Genomic DNA, 17,266 nt, shown 5'->3' with positions numbered 1-17,266 from the left:
AAAAAAAGAGAAAATCTTACTAAGAAAGGTGTCTGCTGCATAGTGCAGTCTGGGAAACTAGGTTGGATCAATAAAAAAATAATTGGATCATTCAAAAATTAAATTGGGACAGAAATACGAAAATGGGGCAGAGGAGAATAAGTTAAATTAAGACGAAATGTTAGATTTTTCTGGACGAAAAAAAAAAAAAAAAAAAAATAGATACAGCATACCTGTAAATATCTAAATCTCTTTAACAAGAGAAACCGTGTACGAGACGGCGATATTAAAAAAAACAAGACCTATTGTTCTCTCGTGAACTCCCGTGGACGCCCATGACCACCAATCACTTATCTTGAGAACTTGAATATATTTTTCGACGCGTTAACGTCGCGTTGCCACATTATTCCGCAACTTTGGCAAGCTTGAACACTGTGCAACCCAATGTAAGCATCAGTCAAGCATGTTTGAAGACATGCATGACAGGTCTATATTTACAGTATTAATAAATTATTCTTTGACCAGTTTTGGTAAATCTTGTTGTACCTTTGAAGTCTTGAACTTATCTACAGAAGCAAGTAAAAGTTCTCCTGATTTCTGTCTTATTTTGAGTTGTTTGTAAAGAACTCCTGTCGCTCCCACCCTGAGACCCTTCAAATGTACACCATCTTTTCCGAACATGCCATTTCCGAAAGCTATAACAGGCAATTTACTCTTGTCGTATTTGAAAGGTTGAGGCTTCCAAAGCTTCTTGGTATTCCTGAAATAATAGTTAATGAATATAGTGTTTATCTCTCAGCTTTGATGCTAGTATACTCACTTTGTCTGCTGGGGAACTTCTTTGTCTCTCCTCTTCTTTCTTTTCTTTCTTTTCTTTCTCTTCTTCCTATTCTTCTTTGTGTTCTTTCTTTTGGCCTTATTGTATTTTTTTCCACCATTAATGAGGACATTGGCCATTTCTTGTCTGGCCCTTTGAACTCCCTGGTATAGGTGAAAGCGACTTTCAGCAGTTGAGAAGTTGTTAAATGCTAGTATTCTGTTTAAATGTAAGAGGGTATAAGTTATGTATTGCAAATAGTTTGAAAGAACAACTATCTTGATTGTAGGAATGTTGAGAAGTATATCCTCCATATTTTCTTGAGACATTCTTTTTGTTTCTCTCTTTGCGTGTCTTATAGACCCTGTTAAGGTATAGTACTCTTTAGTAGAGCATCGCCTGATTTGATGGGATTTATCACCCTCCCCATAAGCAGCAGCAAAAACCTGATGTCGGTTGGGATCCAGCCCGCAAAGAGAAACATCAACCAAGTTTTCATTCTTCATAGCATTTCCCAATTGGAAAATTTCTACGTCTTCGCTAGATATGCATCTGTATTCATCTGTACTATTTGTAATTTTTTGCAATAGAACCACATCAGCTGAAAATCTATCGGTTTTAATGACATTTGAGAATGCGACCTTTTTTTGTCTATCCGGATTTCGGAGGTCTTGGAAGCTGTGTATTTTAAATTGTAAGTCATCATCATTAGAAGCAATATATAGTAATTACCATTTTTGCCACAATCGCTGCACTTTTGTTTATCTAAATAAGATTTCATAAAGCGAGTTAAGTCAGGAGAGCATATAAATATTTTCATTTTATAAGTCTCACTTTGTTCTTCTAATCCCTTCTTGCGATTCCAAACTCTTTGAAGTATCGTGTGTATTTTTTGCTTAAACATCAATCAATGAGGATAAAAACCGAAAAAAAAAAATGATGCTGAACCATTCAATTTTGAACAAAATGTTGTTAACTGGAACTCACGATCACTAAGAATACAGTCACTTATTACAGGAACTATACTTATATCTCGTTGTAGTGTAGTAGTAGTTCTACTACGTAAACAATCCTTATTACAATAAAACACTTTAAGACACCACCACGGATTTGAGGGAGATAAAAAGGCCTACTCTACTTTACAGTCGACTGGTAAAATGCGCTGGAGCATATTGTTGCAAATATTTCTGACAGATCATATGTTCGATTTGAATATACACATACTAATAAAGTATCAAATTTCAGCAAATTCTACCATTTATGGAAAATGCTCTAAAGTGATAAAGCTGTCGATCTGTCTGAATTATACTTTTAGGGCATTTTTCTCGGTTAAAGTCAGACTCAGTCTTTATTTTGAATATTAGCATGATGCATGACTTACAATTATTTCTGATTCAAAATAATAATATGTCGACGGTGACTTGGTTGGCTCCCCGGTGGCTAGCCGCAACATAGTATCTTCCACTCAGACTCAAGGCTTACTTGGGACCATGCTATTATCCGCTTCGACATGCATAGCTACTTTCAAATGCCACACACCATCCCTGACCCTCTTTCCTTCGTCCTGAACAGGTTCCCTTCCAACCCCCCCCGCCGCCGTCCCAAAGTTTCCTGCATTTGGTCCGTTCATTAGCCGGTAGTATGCCCGAATATTCCACGAACTGGACTATATCCTCCACAACAAACCACCTACTGAACTCACCATTTCTGGCGTTAAACTGGTGAATTGGTTAAATCAATCATAGTAGTAGTAGTAGTAGTAACTCAAATATTTTTTTTACTGATTCTGTTTCTCTTTACTTTTATACATTTTCCTCTTTTCTTGTAAGAGGGAGGTTTTTTTTTTTCATGCAAAATAACACTCAGAACTGGCCAGGCCAAAACAATGTATTCATAGTCACTACGTGTGCAAAATGGTCTTTACTTTAATTAAATTACTCTTTAATCACATCTCTGTCCCATTTTCGCATCTGTGTCTTATTTTCATTTGTGTGTCCCATTTTCGTATTTCTATCCCTATTTTCCTGCTATTGTCCCAATTCTACATCCGTGTCCCAATTTAATTTTTGAATGACCCAATTATTTTTTTATTGACCCCACCTAGTTTCCCAGACTGTAATATTCTTTTCGTATATGAACTATAACTCAGCTCATATAAAGAATGAGTATGCTGCAAAATACGTAAATTGAAGAGAAAACTCCAATAATACTGGAGAATATCCATCAATATGTTGTCAAAAAAAAAAGTAGAATAAATATTTACAAGTATATAAAACATTGTCAATTAATAAGGTATAAAAATTATTAGTGTCTTTCTTCTTTCTCTCTCCTCACTCATCGTGTCTTCTCCTATTTTCTTCCCCTATAAGTAATTATATAATTTCTCCTTATCAATCTCACTTTTAAGATATATTTGCTCTCTCTTTCCTTCTCTCACTCTTTCTTTCTTCTTTTCTTTTATAATAATATTATTATTAAAGCATGTCATCATCATCATTATTGTCTGCAGAACCAAGTGTGGTAATAGAGATGGATGAATCATCGACTGTTTATTAAATTGTTTATATAGACTACACTTCAAACATCATTGGAAGGATATGTCGGTTTTGATACTATTACTCAACAGATTGAAAAGAAACTATTAAAAAGAGGCTTCCATTTTAATGTAATGGTTGTTGGTAAGTAACATATTACCTATAATAACGATGGCTGACTATATAAATAAATGACTCAATAAATAAACGAATAAATAAAGGTCAATCTGGTTTGGGTAAATCTACTTTAGTCAATACTATCTTTGCCTCTCATCTTATCGAAAGTAAAGCTCGACTTTCTGCTGATGAACCACCAAGACAAACAACAGAGATTCAAACTGTTTCTCATTGTAAAAAAATATATACAAATACAAATACAAATACATATACACATACACATTTATCCTTTTGATTTTAAACTAACCTAAATTCTATTCTATTTTAATCTTATAGCTATCGAGGAGAACGGAGTACATCTTCGACTCAATATTGTAGATACCCCTGGATATGGAGATCAAGTTAATAATGAGAATTGGTATATTTATAATTATATTTATATTTATATATAAAAAAAAAGACTCTGTTATCCCTATGAATATAGTTCTTATAGTTGATTTTAGTTGGGAACCTATTATTAAATATATTAAAGACCAACATTCTACTTTCTTACGTAAAGAATTAACTGCTACTAGAGATCGTTATATTCAAGATACTAGAATTCATTGTTGTTTATTCTTTATTAGTCCAACTGGTCATGCGTAAGTGAATTCATCATGAGTTAAATATAAAAATATAGAAATTCAATAGAAAGAAATAATAATAATAATAATAATAATAAAAAATAGATTAAAACCAATTGATATCGTTGTACTCAAGAAGCTTTCTGAAGTGGTAAATGTAGTACCTGTTATTGCTAAATCAGATTCACTTACAATTGAAGAACGTGCTACCTTTAAGCAAAGAGTAAGATTTAGAATATATTGAATCATTTCTTTTAACTAATGTATATATATATATCTATATAAATAGATTAAGGCAGAATTAGTATTTCACAATATCAAGTTATATCCTTATGAAAGTGATGAAGATGATGAACAAGAACAAGCTTTAAATGAAAGTATCAGAGTATGTTTAGTTTATAATAATAAAAGGGGTGTATGTATGGAAAAAGGAGGAATTATTAATCATGTATACTTTAGGAATTACTTCCTTTTGCTATTGTTGGTTCTGAACGTAATGTTGTCATTGAAGGTAAACCTGTAAGAGGTAGAAGAAATAGATATGGTGTCATCAATGGTATAGACTTGATTTTTTTTTCATAAATATATATATATATATATTCATATATGCTTCATATTTATTTATCTTTAGTTGAGAATGAAGAACATTGTGAATTCATTTATCTTCGTAATTTTATGACTCGTACTCACCTTCAAGATTTAATTGAAACAACCGCTCAGATACATTATGAAGCATTCAGAGCCAAACAATTATTAGCTATTAAAGAATCAAATCAAACTAACAATCAATCTTCTGCTCCTATCAATACTAATGTTAATTTAGGAAGTCCTTCTCAATCTAACAAGTAAGTACACAGCTTTTTTTTTTCTTTGGGAGGCATACAATGATAATAATAATCATTCCCTTCTTTTTCTACGTTTTAGATCTGTACCTGCATTTAATTAGTTATTTTCTATATATACTATATACATACTCTTTCAAATAAATAATAACAGTAGTTTTGTTGCTAAGCAATTCAATACTTGTTCTAATTCTCGAGAATTTACTAATTTGGTAACAGCTATAAAATCCGCGTTATTCCTTTTCTTTCCCTTTCATTTATTATATTATATTATATTATATTATATTTTGTTTTTGTTTTATTTTTATTTTTTATTTATTTTTTTCTTTTTTGACATTAAATATGACTGACATGAGGAATGTGAATAACTGGTAATGTTCATTTGTTAACTATTATTTTCATTTTAACATGTTATAAATTAGGCACTGGTAAGTAGTAATAATCTATATTCATAAAGTATATAATAGATTATTAGAGGGAAAAAGAATAAATAAATAAATAAATAAAGGGTCAACAAAGATTGTCGAACTTGGGCAAAAAATTATTTGCAGCAACAACTTGTTGGATTAAAAGCTGAAAAGGATGAGATCAAGGTATCGATCATTAGTTTAGATGATTGTACAGGTGATGTTGACCTGAATCAAAGAAAAGGAAGATTAATTGCCATTTATGATGTTGCTTTAAAATTAAGTTGGCAAGGTAAATAATATATATATATATATAAAGAAAGGAATGAACAACATTGTATATCATCATTTATTCACAACCATTATAGGTTTACTCAAGGATAAAACAAAAGTATATGGACAAATTCATGTACCTGAAGTTGCATATGATACAGAGTTTGATGATTATGTGGTACATTTATTATTTAAAATGACAGCATTTTTCTTTTCTTTTAACCTCTTTTTTTTTTTGAAGTTTAATATAAGCTTTAATGATCTGAATCAAAGTGAAAAAGATAAAGATGAATTGAAGAAACTAATAAAAACCGATTTAATACCACAGCTTAGAAACAAATTTGTTCATTTTACACAGGATTTAATCAACAGTAAGGGAAAAAAAAATAATAATAATTATTATTTTAAAATGAATTTTAATTCTATTTTATTTATTTTAGCTCATAGTTCAGATTTGTATGCAGATAAAAATTCAGCTCCATCTACACCTACGTTAGTTCAGCGAAAGAAGACAAGTTCGCTTACAGCAACAACAACAACAAATAAAGAAGATAAAGTAATAAAGACAGCCATTATTAATCATTCTTATGAATTTAAAGGAGTTTCTGCAAGAGATATTTATGAAACATTATTAGATTCTAAACGTGCTGATATTTGGTCTCATAATAAATCAAAGATATCAAAGAAGATGGGAAGTGAATTTCAATTATTTGATGGAAATGTACATGGTTTATTATTACAAGCAGTAAAGTATAGAATTATTATTTTTAGTGAATTATGGATAGGACTCAACAGATTTAATAAAATAATAGACTCCTGCAAAGTCTATCTTACAAACTTGGAGATTAAAAGGCTGGCCAAAAGGTATACAAATCGGAATTGACTACACATTACACTAAACTAATAATTGTATTATTATAGATCACTATTCTACAGTAACAATTTCATTTACTGAAAGACCTGATGGTGTTCTAGTCAATGTCAATCAAGTAGGCGTACCTGCAGGTCAAGAAGAAATTATTAAAAGAAATTGGATGGGCTATTATTGGACTCCAATTAAGGACTGCTATAATCGTGATCAATTCAGGGATATACCATATCAAAAGGATCCTCTCTTTGGCTTTATTAACAGAAATTATATTATTTTAATGATAGCTATTCTATTCATTATTGCATTTACTGCATATCAAGTTGCTCCTCATTTTAGAGTTTAGAATAAAAAAAAAAAATCTACTGTTGTAGTAAGCAGTAGAAAAAAATAAAACAAAATAATCATCCTATTCTTTTTGAAGGCAAATATTCCAACGAGGCTGCTATAAATCTATTTTCATTATATTATGATTGGCTAAAGTACAGTTATTATTATTCAAGTAACTAGTAATGTTCTTTTCCTTCTTGTAATTATAGTTGCAGTTTCTTTAAGAAATGTATAATAATATTTATTTATTTTTTATAAATGTAGACTTCTGTTTTATTCGATAACTAAACGTATTTTTATAATTACAGTTTAACTCTATTATATGTGTGTATGTAATCTGGTAAAAATCGGAAAACTATATATCTCAGTAAATTTGTATACATTTTTTTTTTTTTTTGTTTAACCTCACAAAAAAAGCTGAAGTACTTTTTATGACCAGGATGTATTACCTTAACATAGTTTTCACAATACATATAGAGAAAGAGGCTTATTTTATATTAAAGGTACAGCAAACATGCTTTTATAGATAATGTGTTATGTTCTTTTTATTATTAAAATAGAGGGGAGTGGGGGGGGAATAATACATGTATAAATCTAAATAAAACTCCATAAAGTACCATTAATTGCCATAGAAGAAGCAACCAAAATGAGAACATAATTTAAAATCTTGGTTTTAACAGACATTGTGTCACCAAACAAACGAACATGACAGACAAGTGGGAAAATACCTGAAATCATAAAAGAAAAGAAGGCACCCAATAATGACATTACTTTATCAAATTCTGGAATGATATAGGCAAGTGAAACAATAAATGCACTAACACAAATTTTACCAATAGCTGTTAAAACAGGCTCACGCCATCGACCTTTCTCACACCAATCTTCTAAGGAAGTAGATCCTTTAAAGAGCCAAATTTGCCAACTTAAGTTTACAGGATTGACGGTTAAACCGTATTTGGCAATTGGATTCATCGCAATTAACCAGACTGCAAATCGGTTAAGTGCCTGATTATATTCTGGAACTGAGACAATATTTTGGGTAATCTAAATTATAATATATGTATTTATATGCATATAGAAAAGGATATCAGTAGGCTTTTATAAATTGTAAAGATGTGTTTGTTAAGTTACCTCTTGCATTGTGTTTGATCCAAACATTAAATAACCACAAGCAGCTACACCAAAATAAACAATAGTAGTAGCCACATAAGTCCAATCAACCATCTTTCTATAATATTTAGGTTGTTCCATGTCACGATAAACAGTAGGGAAGACAGCATGTCCTGCAAACCCAGCCATGATTAATCCGAAACTAAGGGGTACAGTCATCCAATTTGAAGGCCAAATTTCTGTATCCTAAGCATGATGTTATTTTACTTTTTTTTTTTTACTTTTTTTTTTGTTATAATACTAATAATAATAACTTACAGCAGGTTCAATTAAACTACCAGGTGCATCCTTTTTGGTAAATCCATCAATTATAATAACAATAATGATACTAAAGGCGCTAATGATACCTAATAGACTTGTATAGGAAAGATGACGGATAGGTAAAAATAACATAGGTGTCAAAATAAGAAAAGATAATATACGAGTTTCTTTTAAAGTGAAACCAGGGAATAATGAATCAATACCATCACCAAGTAAGACAACTAAGGCAACACTGATAGATAACATTTAAATTACATGTATAGATACCAGTAGCTGTTTAAAATTATTTTACCTGCTTGTAATTAATTCTGTAATAAATAATGCTGTAACCCAGATTCTGCCTTTTAATCCAAAAGCTAAGGCACCCATATCACCATATGTTCTTGATTCAGGATCTATATCTAAACATTTTTGTAATAATTTAGCCGTATAATTTGTTAATCCACAACAAAATACAAAGACAGATAAGCCTATTGCCCAACCAGCACACTATATATGTATAAAATACACAAAAACAATAAGCATACTTTTGTTTCATTTCATTTCATTTTGTTTGTTTGTTTGTTTGCTTTATATGTATATTGTATACCTTGAAACCAAGTGGTAAAGCCAATATACCAATACCAATTAGAATATTAATTGAATTAAAAATAGATTGTGTAAAAGAAGACTTTTTAGCAATGGGAGGATGAGGTTCGTAACGGTAATCATCAGCTACTGTACCCACACTTCTTGTAGATAAAACTTTATCAAGATGTGAAAACAATAGAGAAGAATGTTCATTACTAGTTCCAGCCCCTAATGATTCAATTCGAGACAATCGTGATACAGACGTCTTGGAAGGAATTCTTGAAACATATCCTGATGAAATAGCTGAATACTTGTCTCCTTCTTCATCCAACTACTTGCATCCGTTATTAATCATGTATTAAACTCTCTCTCTCTCTCTCTCTATTTTTTTTTTTTTTTTTTTTTTTACCAAGGAACCATTCGGAACAGCCAAATTTTCTGCCATAAACATCATCGAAGTACGAGAATATGAACCCACAAAATCATTTATTCTTTCCGAAAAAGTGCTTACAGTGCGTTCAATGGGTATTGTAGATTCATCTTGATGACCCTGAATAGTACCATAAAGATGATCAGGTGAAAGTTGAGATGGGTGAAGATTACGAATTCGTGGTATATTATTATTATTATCTGGTATATCCATAATATATATTATAAAAGGGAAAGAAAGAATAAATAGATAACACTTGGAAGAAAACTCTTCTCTTTTCTCGGAATTAAAAAAAAAAAAAAAAAAAATTGAATTTTGAGTTTAAACGTAAAACATAATAAAAGAGGTTTATTTACCAAAAATAACTTGATACCATGACAACTGCTACTAATAATGCAACAATAAAAAAAAGATTAAATTATTAATTTGCTCACCCCCTTCCTTAAATTTTATTATATTTATTTTTACAATACTTTTTCTTTTGATTCAAAAAAAAAAAAAAAAAAAAAAAAAAAAAAAAAAAAAAAAACGGCACTTGAGAACATAGCATGTTTCTCTCCTACAATAATAATAATAAAAAAAAAACCTGTCTTTGAATAGAAGATAAATCTCTTTAAATTTGCAAAAGTAATCGTTTCGGCAATTTGGTTCACAAGAATCAAGGTAACGTATGTATGTTGCATTGACGAAAAAGGGTGTACAAATGTCATGCAATTAAATAATTGATCTTAATGATGAAAATAATAAGACTCAACATTTTGAAATCAAAGCCCTTCTTCATCATCGCAATAAAGACCTTATACGTTGGGGAAAAAAAATACGGTTTATGACTCGTGCATCTACTAAAGGCACGTGTTTAAATTGTATACCTAATCGATTAGAATTAAAAGTTTCTCATATTTTCATTTTAGTTCTTGTTTATTGAACTACTATTGGATTTTTTCTTTAAGATTGCGGTAATAAGATTATCTTTAGTACCCTATCTAAAAGGAGTTTGCCCTAAAAGAAGAATCCTTTTGACGTATTTAAGAGATATATGTATATGCCTATATATAAAAAAAAAGAACTTGAAAGATTCTAATACAACACAAGAAATATAAAATACATGTGCTTGCTGAAAATTAGTTATATGATTTTTTTTTTTAGCTAGCAGTATAGCCTTCGTTAAGGATAATTTTGATTATGTATCTGTTGAAATCAGAAACTATTGTATTAAGCAGTTTAGTGTTTATATGCCAGTTAAAGTTTTATGTTGAACATTAATAAATTTAAAGCTTTAAGATCGTGATCTACAGACTACTAACTGTAATGTTTGTAATATACATATGCCGTTTGTGGTAATGATGTTAGAAGTTAAAGATGAAAGTGATCAAAGAGTGCATCATGCTCTCATTTGTAATAATGTAAAATAAAGATGTAGTGATTATTAAAAGCAGTATGATAACTATTTCAAGAAAAAAAAACACATACTATTATCTTTTCTATTTGAGAAAGAAAAAAACTCCCTCATCAAACTACTTCTTCTTCGTTACTTTCTATCTCAAAATTATGTTTGTGGCATTCCATATCTTTTCACAATCTTGCTTAACTATTATTTTTTAATTAAAAAGACTGACGTATCACGTTAATATCAATTACTTACCTAATACACAAATATGTATTTTTTTTTACCCCCGAATATTGTTTTTTAATACTAACGCGTTTAATTTTTTTTCCACCTTATTTTATTTCGCTTTTATTTTTTTTTATCACATTTTATTGTTCTTTATATAAGATAATGGCAGATACGACACTAGAAGCAGATGTTGATTCCATCATTTCACGCCTTTTGGAAGGTATTAATCTAAGGAGGAAAAAGAAATGTAAACTATAAGCTCATTCATCTATTTTTTTTTTGTTAGTAAGAGGCAGTCGTCCCGGAAAACAAGTTCAACTTGCAGAAAATGAAATTAAATTCTTATGCCAAAAAGCACGCGAGATATTTATGAATCAACCCATTTTGTTGGATTTGGAAGCACCTATTAAAGTTTGTGGTGACATTCATGGTCAATATTATGATCTTTTGAGATTATTTGAATATGGTGGTTTCCCTCCTGAAGCCAATTATCTTTTTATGGGTGACTATGTAGATAGAGGAAAGCAATCTCTCGAAACAATTTGCCTACTATTGGCTTATAAAATTAAATACCCTGAAAACTTTTTTATTCTTCGTGGTAATCATGAATGTGCAAGTATTAATCGTATATATGGTTTTTATGACGAATGTAAATTGATACAAAAATTAGACTTTATTTGCTTGTATTCATTTATTTATTTTTTCTTTTATAAATATATTTTGTATAGGTAAAAGACGATATAATATAAAACTTTGGAAGATTTTTACAGATTGCTTTAATTGTTTACCCATTGCTGCTATTATCGATGAGAAGATCATGTGTATGCATGGCGGTCTTTCACCTGATTTACAAAACATGGAGCAAATTCGTAGAGTTATGCGTCCAACTGATGTGCCTGACACAGGTAAAAAAAAAAAAAAAAGAAAAGAAAAAGAAAGAAAAAGAAAAATGAAACAGATGATGAACAAAATAGAAATAAAAGGAGAAAAAGAGATTGACAAATTACTAATTAGGTTTATTATGTGATTTGTTATGGTCTGATCCTGATAAGGACATTACTGGTTGGAGTGAAAATGATCGTGGTGTTTCATTCACATTTGGAGCAGATGTTGTATCTCGATTTTTACAAAAACATGATTTGGATCTTATCTGTCGTGCTCATCAAGTGGTTGAAGATGGGTATGAATTTTTCGCAAAAAGACAATTGGTTACATTGTTTTCTGCGCCTAATTATTGTGGAGAATTTGATAATGCAGGCGCAATGATGAGTGTTGATGAATCTTTAATGTGTTCATTCCAGGTATGAAAAATAAGTATATAAGTTTATTTCCATTATATGCTTATTTATCTCTTTGCTAGATTCTAAAACCTGCCGAGAAGAGGGCAAAGTATGGTTACAGCCCCGGTAAAGTAAAACCCAAAAACAAAGCATGAATATAAAGAGAAAAATAAAATTAGTGTGTGTAATAGCTTCGTTTCTTTTTTTTTTTTCCTTTTTATTTTTTTTTTTTATTGATATCATACAAAGTATAACATTTCAATTTTATATATTTTCCTCCATTATGTTAATACTATTAATAAATAAAATATAAGCTAAAATGGTCAAATAAACCATGAAAATAATTGGTGGTTATATTTTTATTAAAAGGCAGCAATAATAATAATATACAAGAGTTCTATGGATGTTTAGTTGGCAAGTGTTTCTAAGAGAGCTTGTTCGCATTGATGAACACGGTCAGGTGTAGTGATTTGAGATGTCATCAAATAAATAATATTACCAAGGGGTCTAGCAAATAAATTAATACCTGTTTCTGAAGAACCATCAAATCCATTCTTGAATTGTCCAAAACGCAAATTTTCAATGATTGATTTGGATACGTTAGATCCATAACCTATATGTATTATATTATTGAATTAAACATAATTACTACTATAGTCTATAATGTATATTACCTTTTCTTTCATCATCTTTTAATTCTACAGCTAAAACTGAGCCTAGTGTCATCACGCTTTCTACACGATTAAGCTTAGACAGCTGATCGACTGTTTGAGGACTCCACATGGACCAAATCGAATGATGTTGGCTCTTTTCCCAATTTTGACAAAATGGTGCCCAAGCACCTGTTTTAGCAGCAGCCATTGTATTAAGAGATTCAATTGATGTCTTGGCTACTGAACATCCCATAGGATGAGCAGTATAAGAATGTCCATGCAATAAACAATCTGGCTTATTATGTGATAAAAAGACATCATAAATGGATTCCTTAGTGACTGTTAATGCCAAAGGTAAAAGTCCTCCTGTCAATGTTTTTGCATAAGCAGTAATATCGGGTGTCTAAATAAAAAAATAAAAATTAGTTGGGATGGTTATTATCAGATGGATAGGACTTTACTACTCCTAAGAATTCAGAAGCCGATCGTCGGCCTAATCTATACCAACCGGCAAAAACTTCATCAAAGACGATCGGTAGACCTTGCCATGAGTCATTATTACTCTTATTATTATTATTACGCTCAGTGACACCATATAATAATTGTGAGCCTTCTTGGCGTACGATATCAATTAATACACGTTGAAATAAAGGATCGACAAAAATCATTCCACCTGCCCCCATGAGGACGGGTTCCATTAATAACGAGCCAATACGACGTCCTTGGTCCCTTAAAGACTTTAGTTGAGTACGAATATAGCGACCATAAATCTCCGCTAGAGATTTATCATCACGAAGTCGACCCTTTCCATCTACAGAATAGATATCATCAATGGAATCGTAATATACCTTACAGCTTTCCCCTTTTATTTCAGAAGGTAAACGGACATAGGCATGTCCCTGAGAGATATGTACAGAGGGGGGCTTTAACCAATGACCCTTGGGGTGATACCATTGAACTTGTTCATTGTAAACATTTGGGGCACAGGCGTCCATGGCACCTATAGTATCACCATGATAACTACCATCGATGCCAAGAATCTCTACGGGCTCCTTTGTACTAAATCCATAACGTTTTGCAGTAGCAGACATAGCCATCTTTAGGGCTACTTCCATGGCTGTCGAACCATTATCAGAGAAAAAGACACGAGAGGCCCAGTTATCGTTCTGAAGGACTGTCTCAGCAAGAGATAGCGCAGGTTCATTTGTAGCTTCAGGAAAAATAACATGTCCATAACGACCAGCAGCATAGGCTGCAGAAAGGGTTAGATCAGGATTAGCATGACCTAGACCCTGCGTCCACCAACTAGCACAAGAATCAAACATTTCTTTAGCAGTACCATCTGTTGGATAAGTTGTAAAGTAGTCATTGTATGCAGAGTCGATAACTGTCACATCCTTGACAAGCTTGTGTTGTGTAAATGGCCACCAAAGAATATCTCTTGATTTTTGAGCCATTGTTTCTAATCGATCGAATCTTGCTTGATGAGCCGTATCCAGCTGTTCAATGACAGGTACCAAACATTCATCTACTTGTGTATAATAACGTTTCATAGATTCTTCCTCAGATATAGGATCCTCAATAGGTTGAGGTGGTGGAGGTATTGTAGCTACTTGTAAAACCCCATTCTTTTTCACTCTCTCCCCAATTAAGACGTGATTTTTATAGTTAGGTCGGTTAAATAATAAAATGATGGGGATATCGTATCCACGCAAACGTAGGGATTCAAAAGAAGTTAATGTAGTTGAAATTCCTCCTAAATTACTATCACCGATAAGGAGTGTAGGTAATCTTAGAGGTCGATAAAAATCAGCTTGGGGCGTTCCTAATTTATTTGAAAAAAAAGGGGGTCATTTATTCCCTATTTCCTTTCTTTATCTCTCTCCCCCCCCAAAAAAAAAAAAAAAATTAAATTATGTACCTGACATGACAGGACTATGGATACCACCTGCTGTTTCCAAAAAAAGATAACTGCCATTTTTCCTTTGTTGTCTTGAATAATCTAATAATTGTTGCTTTACTTTAGCCATTACCAAATCATCATGTGGAGGCTTATATTTATTTATTTATTTAATCAATAAATGCTTTTTTGATTGCAACATGTCCATTTTTATCTTACTTTATCTGTTGCTATATGTGGACTGACAGGATTTGGATAGGTAAATAAAGTGTTTGTCTTCAATAAAGAAGATGAATTATAAGTTTTAACATGTCTAAAGAAGATTCAAATAAGTTAAATAAAAGTGTTTCTTCTTTCATAAAGAAACTACAAAAACCTTTCATCGCTATCGATTGGATAACCTGTTTGTACAGGCTTCAAATAAAACACGTCACGATCCTTTTGTTCTGCTACAATGGCTGCTGCTCTGCATAAACCTGTGGCAAAAATTGTTTTCCCAACATTTGTATTTGCTGCAAATATTTGATATGCTTGAAATGACCTTGTAGGTAAAAACGGTGAAGGCATAACAATAGTAGTTTTTTTAGGGGAAAAAAAAAGAAAAAAAAGAAAAGCTGAGACTTTTTTTTTTTTTTTAAAAAAAAATATCTTTTGGAAACAGGTTTAAATTACCGAAAAGAAGTTTGCACTGTAAGTGTTCAATCTCGGATGCCAAAAAAATAAAAGATCATAAAAGACAAAGACGTCTTCCCTATAATTTCAATAAAAAAAAATATCAATTTTTGAAACTAATAATAATGAATAACGCTCATTATTGTTGAAATATCGTAAATTTCTAGAGTTAAAAAAAAACTTTTTTTATCTCAATTTTGTGATGATGTGACTCCAATAATTTTTTTTTAGTTTTAATTCCTTTTCCCCATTCCTTTTTTTTTTTCTTTTCTTTTTCTTTTTTATACACAAATATATAAATATATAAAACGTGTTTAACTTTTTATATATAATTTATTCTTATTCTTCCTTCTCCCCCCCCTCTCTCTGTCTTTCTCTGTCCCATCTTTCTTTTAGCAAATGTCAGCTTTTCGGTTATTATCTAAACCTCTCCAATCGAGTCGTCGTCACTTGAGTATTTCAGTACCTTCACGACTTGCAGCTATTACTCAAAAGACAACATCTGAAGGACTATCAGCAGCAGCTATTCATGCATCAGGTCCTATGAGAAATGATTGGTCTCGAGAAGAAATTCAAAGTATTTATGATTCACCCCTTATGGAACTATTGTATTATGGTGTAAAAAAAAAAAAGAATAGAAAAGAAAAAAAAATGTACTCATTTGTGTATATTCATTTTAATTCAATAGGCTAAGGTACATCGTGAAAATTTCAATCCCAGAGAAGTTCAGCAATGCACTTTATTATCTATTAAAACGGGTGGTTGTACTGAAGATTGTAAATATTGTCCTCAATCTTCTCGTTATAAAACTTCTGTTAAAGCCGAAAAGATGCTTGAATCAGATGCTATTCTTTACGCTGCTCAAAAAGCTAAAGATGCCGGTAGTACAAGGTAGTACAGTGATTTGAAAGGAAACATGAGAAACTAATAAAAAGAAAAAATAGATTTTGTATGGGAGCTGCTTGGAGAGATTTGAAAGGCCGTAAAACTTACTTTAATAAGATTTTAGAACATGTCAAGATTATTCGGTAAAAAAAAAAATGTAATTATGAATGTAGTTTCATGTTAATCATTAATATAATGAGAATAGATCCATGGGTATGGAGGTGTGTTGTACCTTAGGTATGTTGGATGAAGAACAAGCTAAAGCACTAAAAAATGCTGGATTGACTGCTTACAATCATAACTTGGATACCTCGCGTGAACATTACCCAAACGTAATATATTATATAGCATTTGTAAAGAGCAAAATGATTGACTTTCTTTTTATCTTATTTTTATTTTTATTAGATTATTACTACACGTACTTATGATGAGCGTTTAAAGACAATTGAAAATGCTCAAAAAGCTGGTATATCTGTCTGTTCAGGAGGTATTATTGGTCTTGGCGAACGACAAGAAGATCGTGTTGGCCTCTTACATACTTTGTCTACTCTTAAGCAGCACCCAGAAAGTGTTCCTGTGAATGCCTTATTAGCTGTTGAGGGTACTCCTCTTGAAAAACAAAAACCTGTCTCGGTCTTTGAAATGATTCGTATGATTGCTACAGCTCGTATTATCATGCCTAAATCCATGGTCCGTCTCTCTGCAGGTCGCGTTAGATTTAGTGTACCAGAGCAAGCCCTTTGTTTTATGGCTGGTGCAAACTCTATCTTTACAGGTGATAAACTATTAACAACTCCAAACAATGAATTTAATGATGATAAACAAATGTTTGAATTATTGGGCCTTGTACCAAAACCACCTAATTTTGCTCAAGGTGCTGATCGAAAGGAGGTTCCTGTTTATCAAATGCCAAAATGCTATAAACCAAGAATCGAAGAAGAGAAAGAACACGCTTAAATTAATAAATAGAGAATGATTATATATTGTGTTTTAGAATAATGGAGTTGCATATTTTAATTTATATATCTCATATTTACTTG

The 17,266-nt window shown here is 31.4% G+C and overlaps 9 protein-coding genes across 9 annotated transcripts; 5 read left to right on the top strand and 4 right to left on the bottom strand.

Moving 5' to 3' along the window:
* Window positions 1-278: 278 nt before the first annotated feature.
* On the bottom strand, window positions 279-661 carry BX663DRAFT_493508 (uncharacterized protein; the record flags this gene model as incomplete). The annotated part of the gene is made up of 1 exon (XM_051525369.1): window positions 279-661. A coding segment is annotated over one exon (172 nt), but the record flags the coding sequence as incomplete, so codon positions are not given.
* A 177-nt stretch (window positions 662-838) lies between these two features.
* Window positions 839-2,113, bottom strand: BX663DRAFT_493498 (uncharacterized protein; the record flags this gene model as incomplete). The annotated part of the gene is made up of 2 exons (XM_051525368.1): window positions 1,931-2,113; window positions 839-1,397 (listed from the first exon to the last, which is right to left on the bottom strand). Coding segments are annotated over exons 1-2 (539 nt in total), but the record flags the coding sequence as incomplete, so codon positions are not given.
* Window positions 2,114-2,252: 139 nt separating this feature from the next.
* Window positions 2,253-2,541, top strand: BX663DRAFT_424617 (uncharacterized protein; the record flags this gene model as incomplete). Its single annotated transcript, XM_051522443.1, is given in 2 exon segments — window positions 2,253-2,420; window positions 2,437-2,541. Coding segments are annotated over 2 exon segments (273 nt in total), but the record flags the coding sequence as incomplete, so codon positions are not given.
* A 583-nt stretch (window positions 2,542-3,124) lies between these two features.
* Window positions 3,125-5,154, top strand: BX663DRAFT_464892 (Septin-domain-containing protein). Its single transcript, XM_051524029.1, has 10 exons — window positions 3,125-3,316; window positions 3,366-3,474; window positions 3,552-3,680; window positions 3,784-3,865; window positions 3,951-4,088; window positions 4,176-4,293; window positions 4,360-4,455; window positions 4,530-4,626; window positions 4,702-4,915; window positions 4,995-5,154. The coding sequence occupies exons 1-10, from the start codon at window positions 3,278-3,280 to the stop codon at window positions 5,014-5,016; spliced, it is 1,044 nt and encodes a 347-aa protein (XP_051388225.1). The 5' UTR covers window positions 3,125-3,277; the 3' UTR covers window positions 5,017-5,154.
* Window positions 5,155-5,181: 27 nt separating this feature from the next.
* BX663DRAFT_493488 (activator of Hsp90 ATPase) lies at window positions 5,182-6,819 on the top strand. Its single transcript, XM_051525367.1, has 8 exons — window positions 5,182-5,283; window positions 5,335-5,340; window positions 5,421-5,611; window positions 5,688-5,770; window positions 5,834-5,963; window positions 6,033-6,337; window positions 6,405-6,456; window positions 6,514-6,819. Exons 1-8 carry the CDS (start codon window positions 5,255-5,257, stop codon window positions 6,804-6,806), a joined length of 1,089 nt encoding a protein of 362 aa, XP_051388224.1. The 5' UTR covers window positions 5,182-5,254; the 3' UTR covers window positions 6,807-6,819.
* Window positions 6,820-7,280: 461 nt separating this feature from the next.
* On the bottom strand, window positions 7,281-9,518 carry BX663DRAFT_493482 (transmembrane amino acid transporter protein-domain-containing protein). Its single transcript, XM_051525366.1, has 6 exons — window positions 9,201-9,518; window positions 8,811-9,122; window positions 8,514-8,710; window positions 8,219-8,453; window positions 7,922-8,146; window positions 7,281-7,834 (listed from the first exon to the last, which is right to left on the bottom strand). The coding sequence occupies exons 1-6, from the start codon at window positions 9,432-9,434 to the stop codon at window positions 7,385-7,387; spliced, it is 1,653 nt and encodes a 550-aa protein (XP_051388223.1). The 5' UTR covers window positions 9,435-9,518; the 3' UTR covers window positions 7,281-7,384.
* Window positions 9,519-10,943: 1,425 nt separating this feature from the next.
* BX663DRAFT_493477 (protein phosphatase type 1) lies at window positions 10,944-12,348 on the top strand. Its single transcript, XM_051525365.1, has 5 exons — window positions 10,944-11,056; window positions 11,123-11,485; window positions 11,565-11,741; window positions 11,851-12,137; window positions 12,197-12,348. Exons 1-5 carry the CDS (start codon window positions 10,999-11,001, stop codon window positions 12,269-12,271), a joined length of 960 nt encoding a protein of 319 aa, XP_051388222.1. The 5' UTR covers window positions 10,944-10,998; the 3' UTR covers window positions 12,272-12,348.
* A 175-nt stretch (window positions 12,349-12,523) lies between these two features.
* On the bottom strand, window positions 12,524-14,799 carry BX663DRAFT_424376 (pyridoxal phosphate-dependent transferase; the record flags this gene model as incomplete). The annotated part of the gene is made up of 4 exons (XM_051522434.1): window positions 12,524-12,729; window positions 12,791-13,172; window positions 13,231-14,594; window positions 14,691-14,799. The coding sequence occupies 4 exons, from the start codon at window positions 14,797-14,799 to the stop codon at window positions 12,524-12,526; spliced, it is 2,061 nt and encodes a 686-aa protein (XP_051388221.1).
* A 762-nt stretch (window positions 14,800-15,561) lies between these two features.
* Window positions 15,562-17,266, top strand: BX663DRAFT_493474 (biotin synthase). The gene is made up of 5 exons (XM_051525364.1): window positions 15,562-15,959; window positions 16,030-16,232; window positions 16,286-16,369; window positions 16,432-16,558; window positions 16,632-17,266. The coding sequence occupies exons 1-5, from the start codon at window positions 15,741-15,743 to the stop codon at window positions 17,181-17,183; spliced, it is 1,185 nt and encodes a 394-aa protein (XP_051388220.1). The 5' UTR covers window positions 15,562-15,740; the 3' UTR covers window positions 17,184-17,266.

Source organism: Cokeromyces recurvatus (assembly GCF_025118155.1).
Source record: "Cokeromyces recurvatus strain NRRL 2243 chromosome Unknown BX663scaffold_1, whole genome shotgun sequence".
Classification (NCBI taxonomy): Eukaryota; Fungi; Mucoromycota; class Mucoromycetes; order Mucorales; family Mucoraceae; genus Cokeromyces; species Cokeromyces recurvatus.
Note: the sequence above shows the minus strand (reverse complement) of the source record. Positions and strands in the feature narration are given on the sequence as shown.

Bases quoted from the DNA above. Each gene is read 5' to 3' on its own strand.
- BX663DRAFT_464892 (XM_051524029.1), top strand. From the start codon at position 3,278: ATGTCATCATCATCATTATTGTCTGCAGAACCAAGTGTG. The intron at 3,317-3,365 runs GTAATAGAGATG...TTGTTTATATAG, and splicing joins TGTCTGCAGAACCAAGTGTG to ACTACACTTCAAACATCATT. The intron at 4,456-4,529 runs GTATGTTTAGTT...TGTATACTTTAG, and splicing joins CTTTAAATGAAAGTATCAGA to GAATTACTTCCTTTTGCTAT.
- BX663DRAFT_493482 (XM_051525366.1), bottom strand. From the start codon at position 9,434: ATGGATATACCAGATAATAATAATAATATACCACGAATTCGTAATCTT. The intron at 9,123-9,200 runs GTAAAAAAAAAA...GGATGCAAGTAG, and splicing joins CTGTTCCGAATGGTTCCTTG to TTGGATGAAGAAGGAGACAA. The intron at 8,147-8,218 runs GTAAGTTATTAT...CATCATGCTTAG, and splicing joins GTAGTTTAATTGAACCTGCT to GATACAGAAATTTGGCCTTC.
- BX663DRAFT_493488 (XM_051525367.1), top strand. From the start codon at position 5,255: ATGACTGACATGAGGAATGTGAATAACTG. The intron at 5,612-5,687 runs GTAAATAATATA...CAACCATTATAG, and splicing joins TTTAAAATTAAGTTGGCAAG to GTTTACTCAAGGATAAAACA. The intron at 5,771-5,833 runs GTACATTTATTA...TTTTTTTTGAAG, and splicing joins CAGAGTTTGATGATTATGTG to TTTAATATAAGCTTTAATGA.
- BX663DRAFT_493477 (XM_051525365.1), top strand. From the start codon at position 10,999: ATGGCAGATACGACACTAGAAGCAGATGTTGATTCCATCATTTCACGC. The intron at 11,057-11,122 runs GTATTAATCTAA...TTTTTTTGTTAG, and splicing joins CATTTCACGCCTTTTGGAAG to TAAGAGGCAGTCGTCCCGGA. The intron at 11,742-11,850 runs GTAAAAAAAAAA...ATTACTAATTAG, and splicing joins AACTGATGTGCCTGACACAG to GTTTATTATGTGATTTGTTA.
- BX663DRAFT_493474 (XM_051525364.1), top strand. From the start codon at position 15,741: ATGTCAGCTTTTCGGTTATTATCTAAACCTCTCCAATCGAGTCGTCGT. The intron at 16,233-16,285 runs GTAGTACAGTGA...AAGAAAAAATAG, and splicing joins AAAGATGCCGGTAGTACAAG to ATTTTGTATGGGAGCTGCTT. The intron at 16,559-16,631 runs GTAATATATTAT...TATTTTTATTAG, and splicing joins CGCGTGAACATTACCCAAAC to ATTATTACTACACGTACTTA.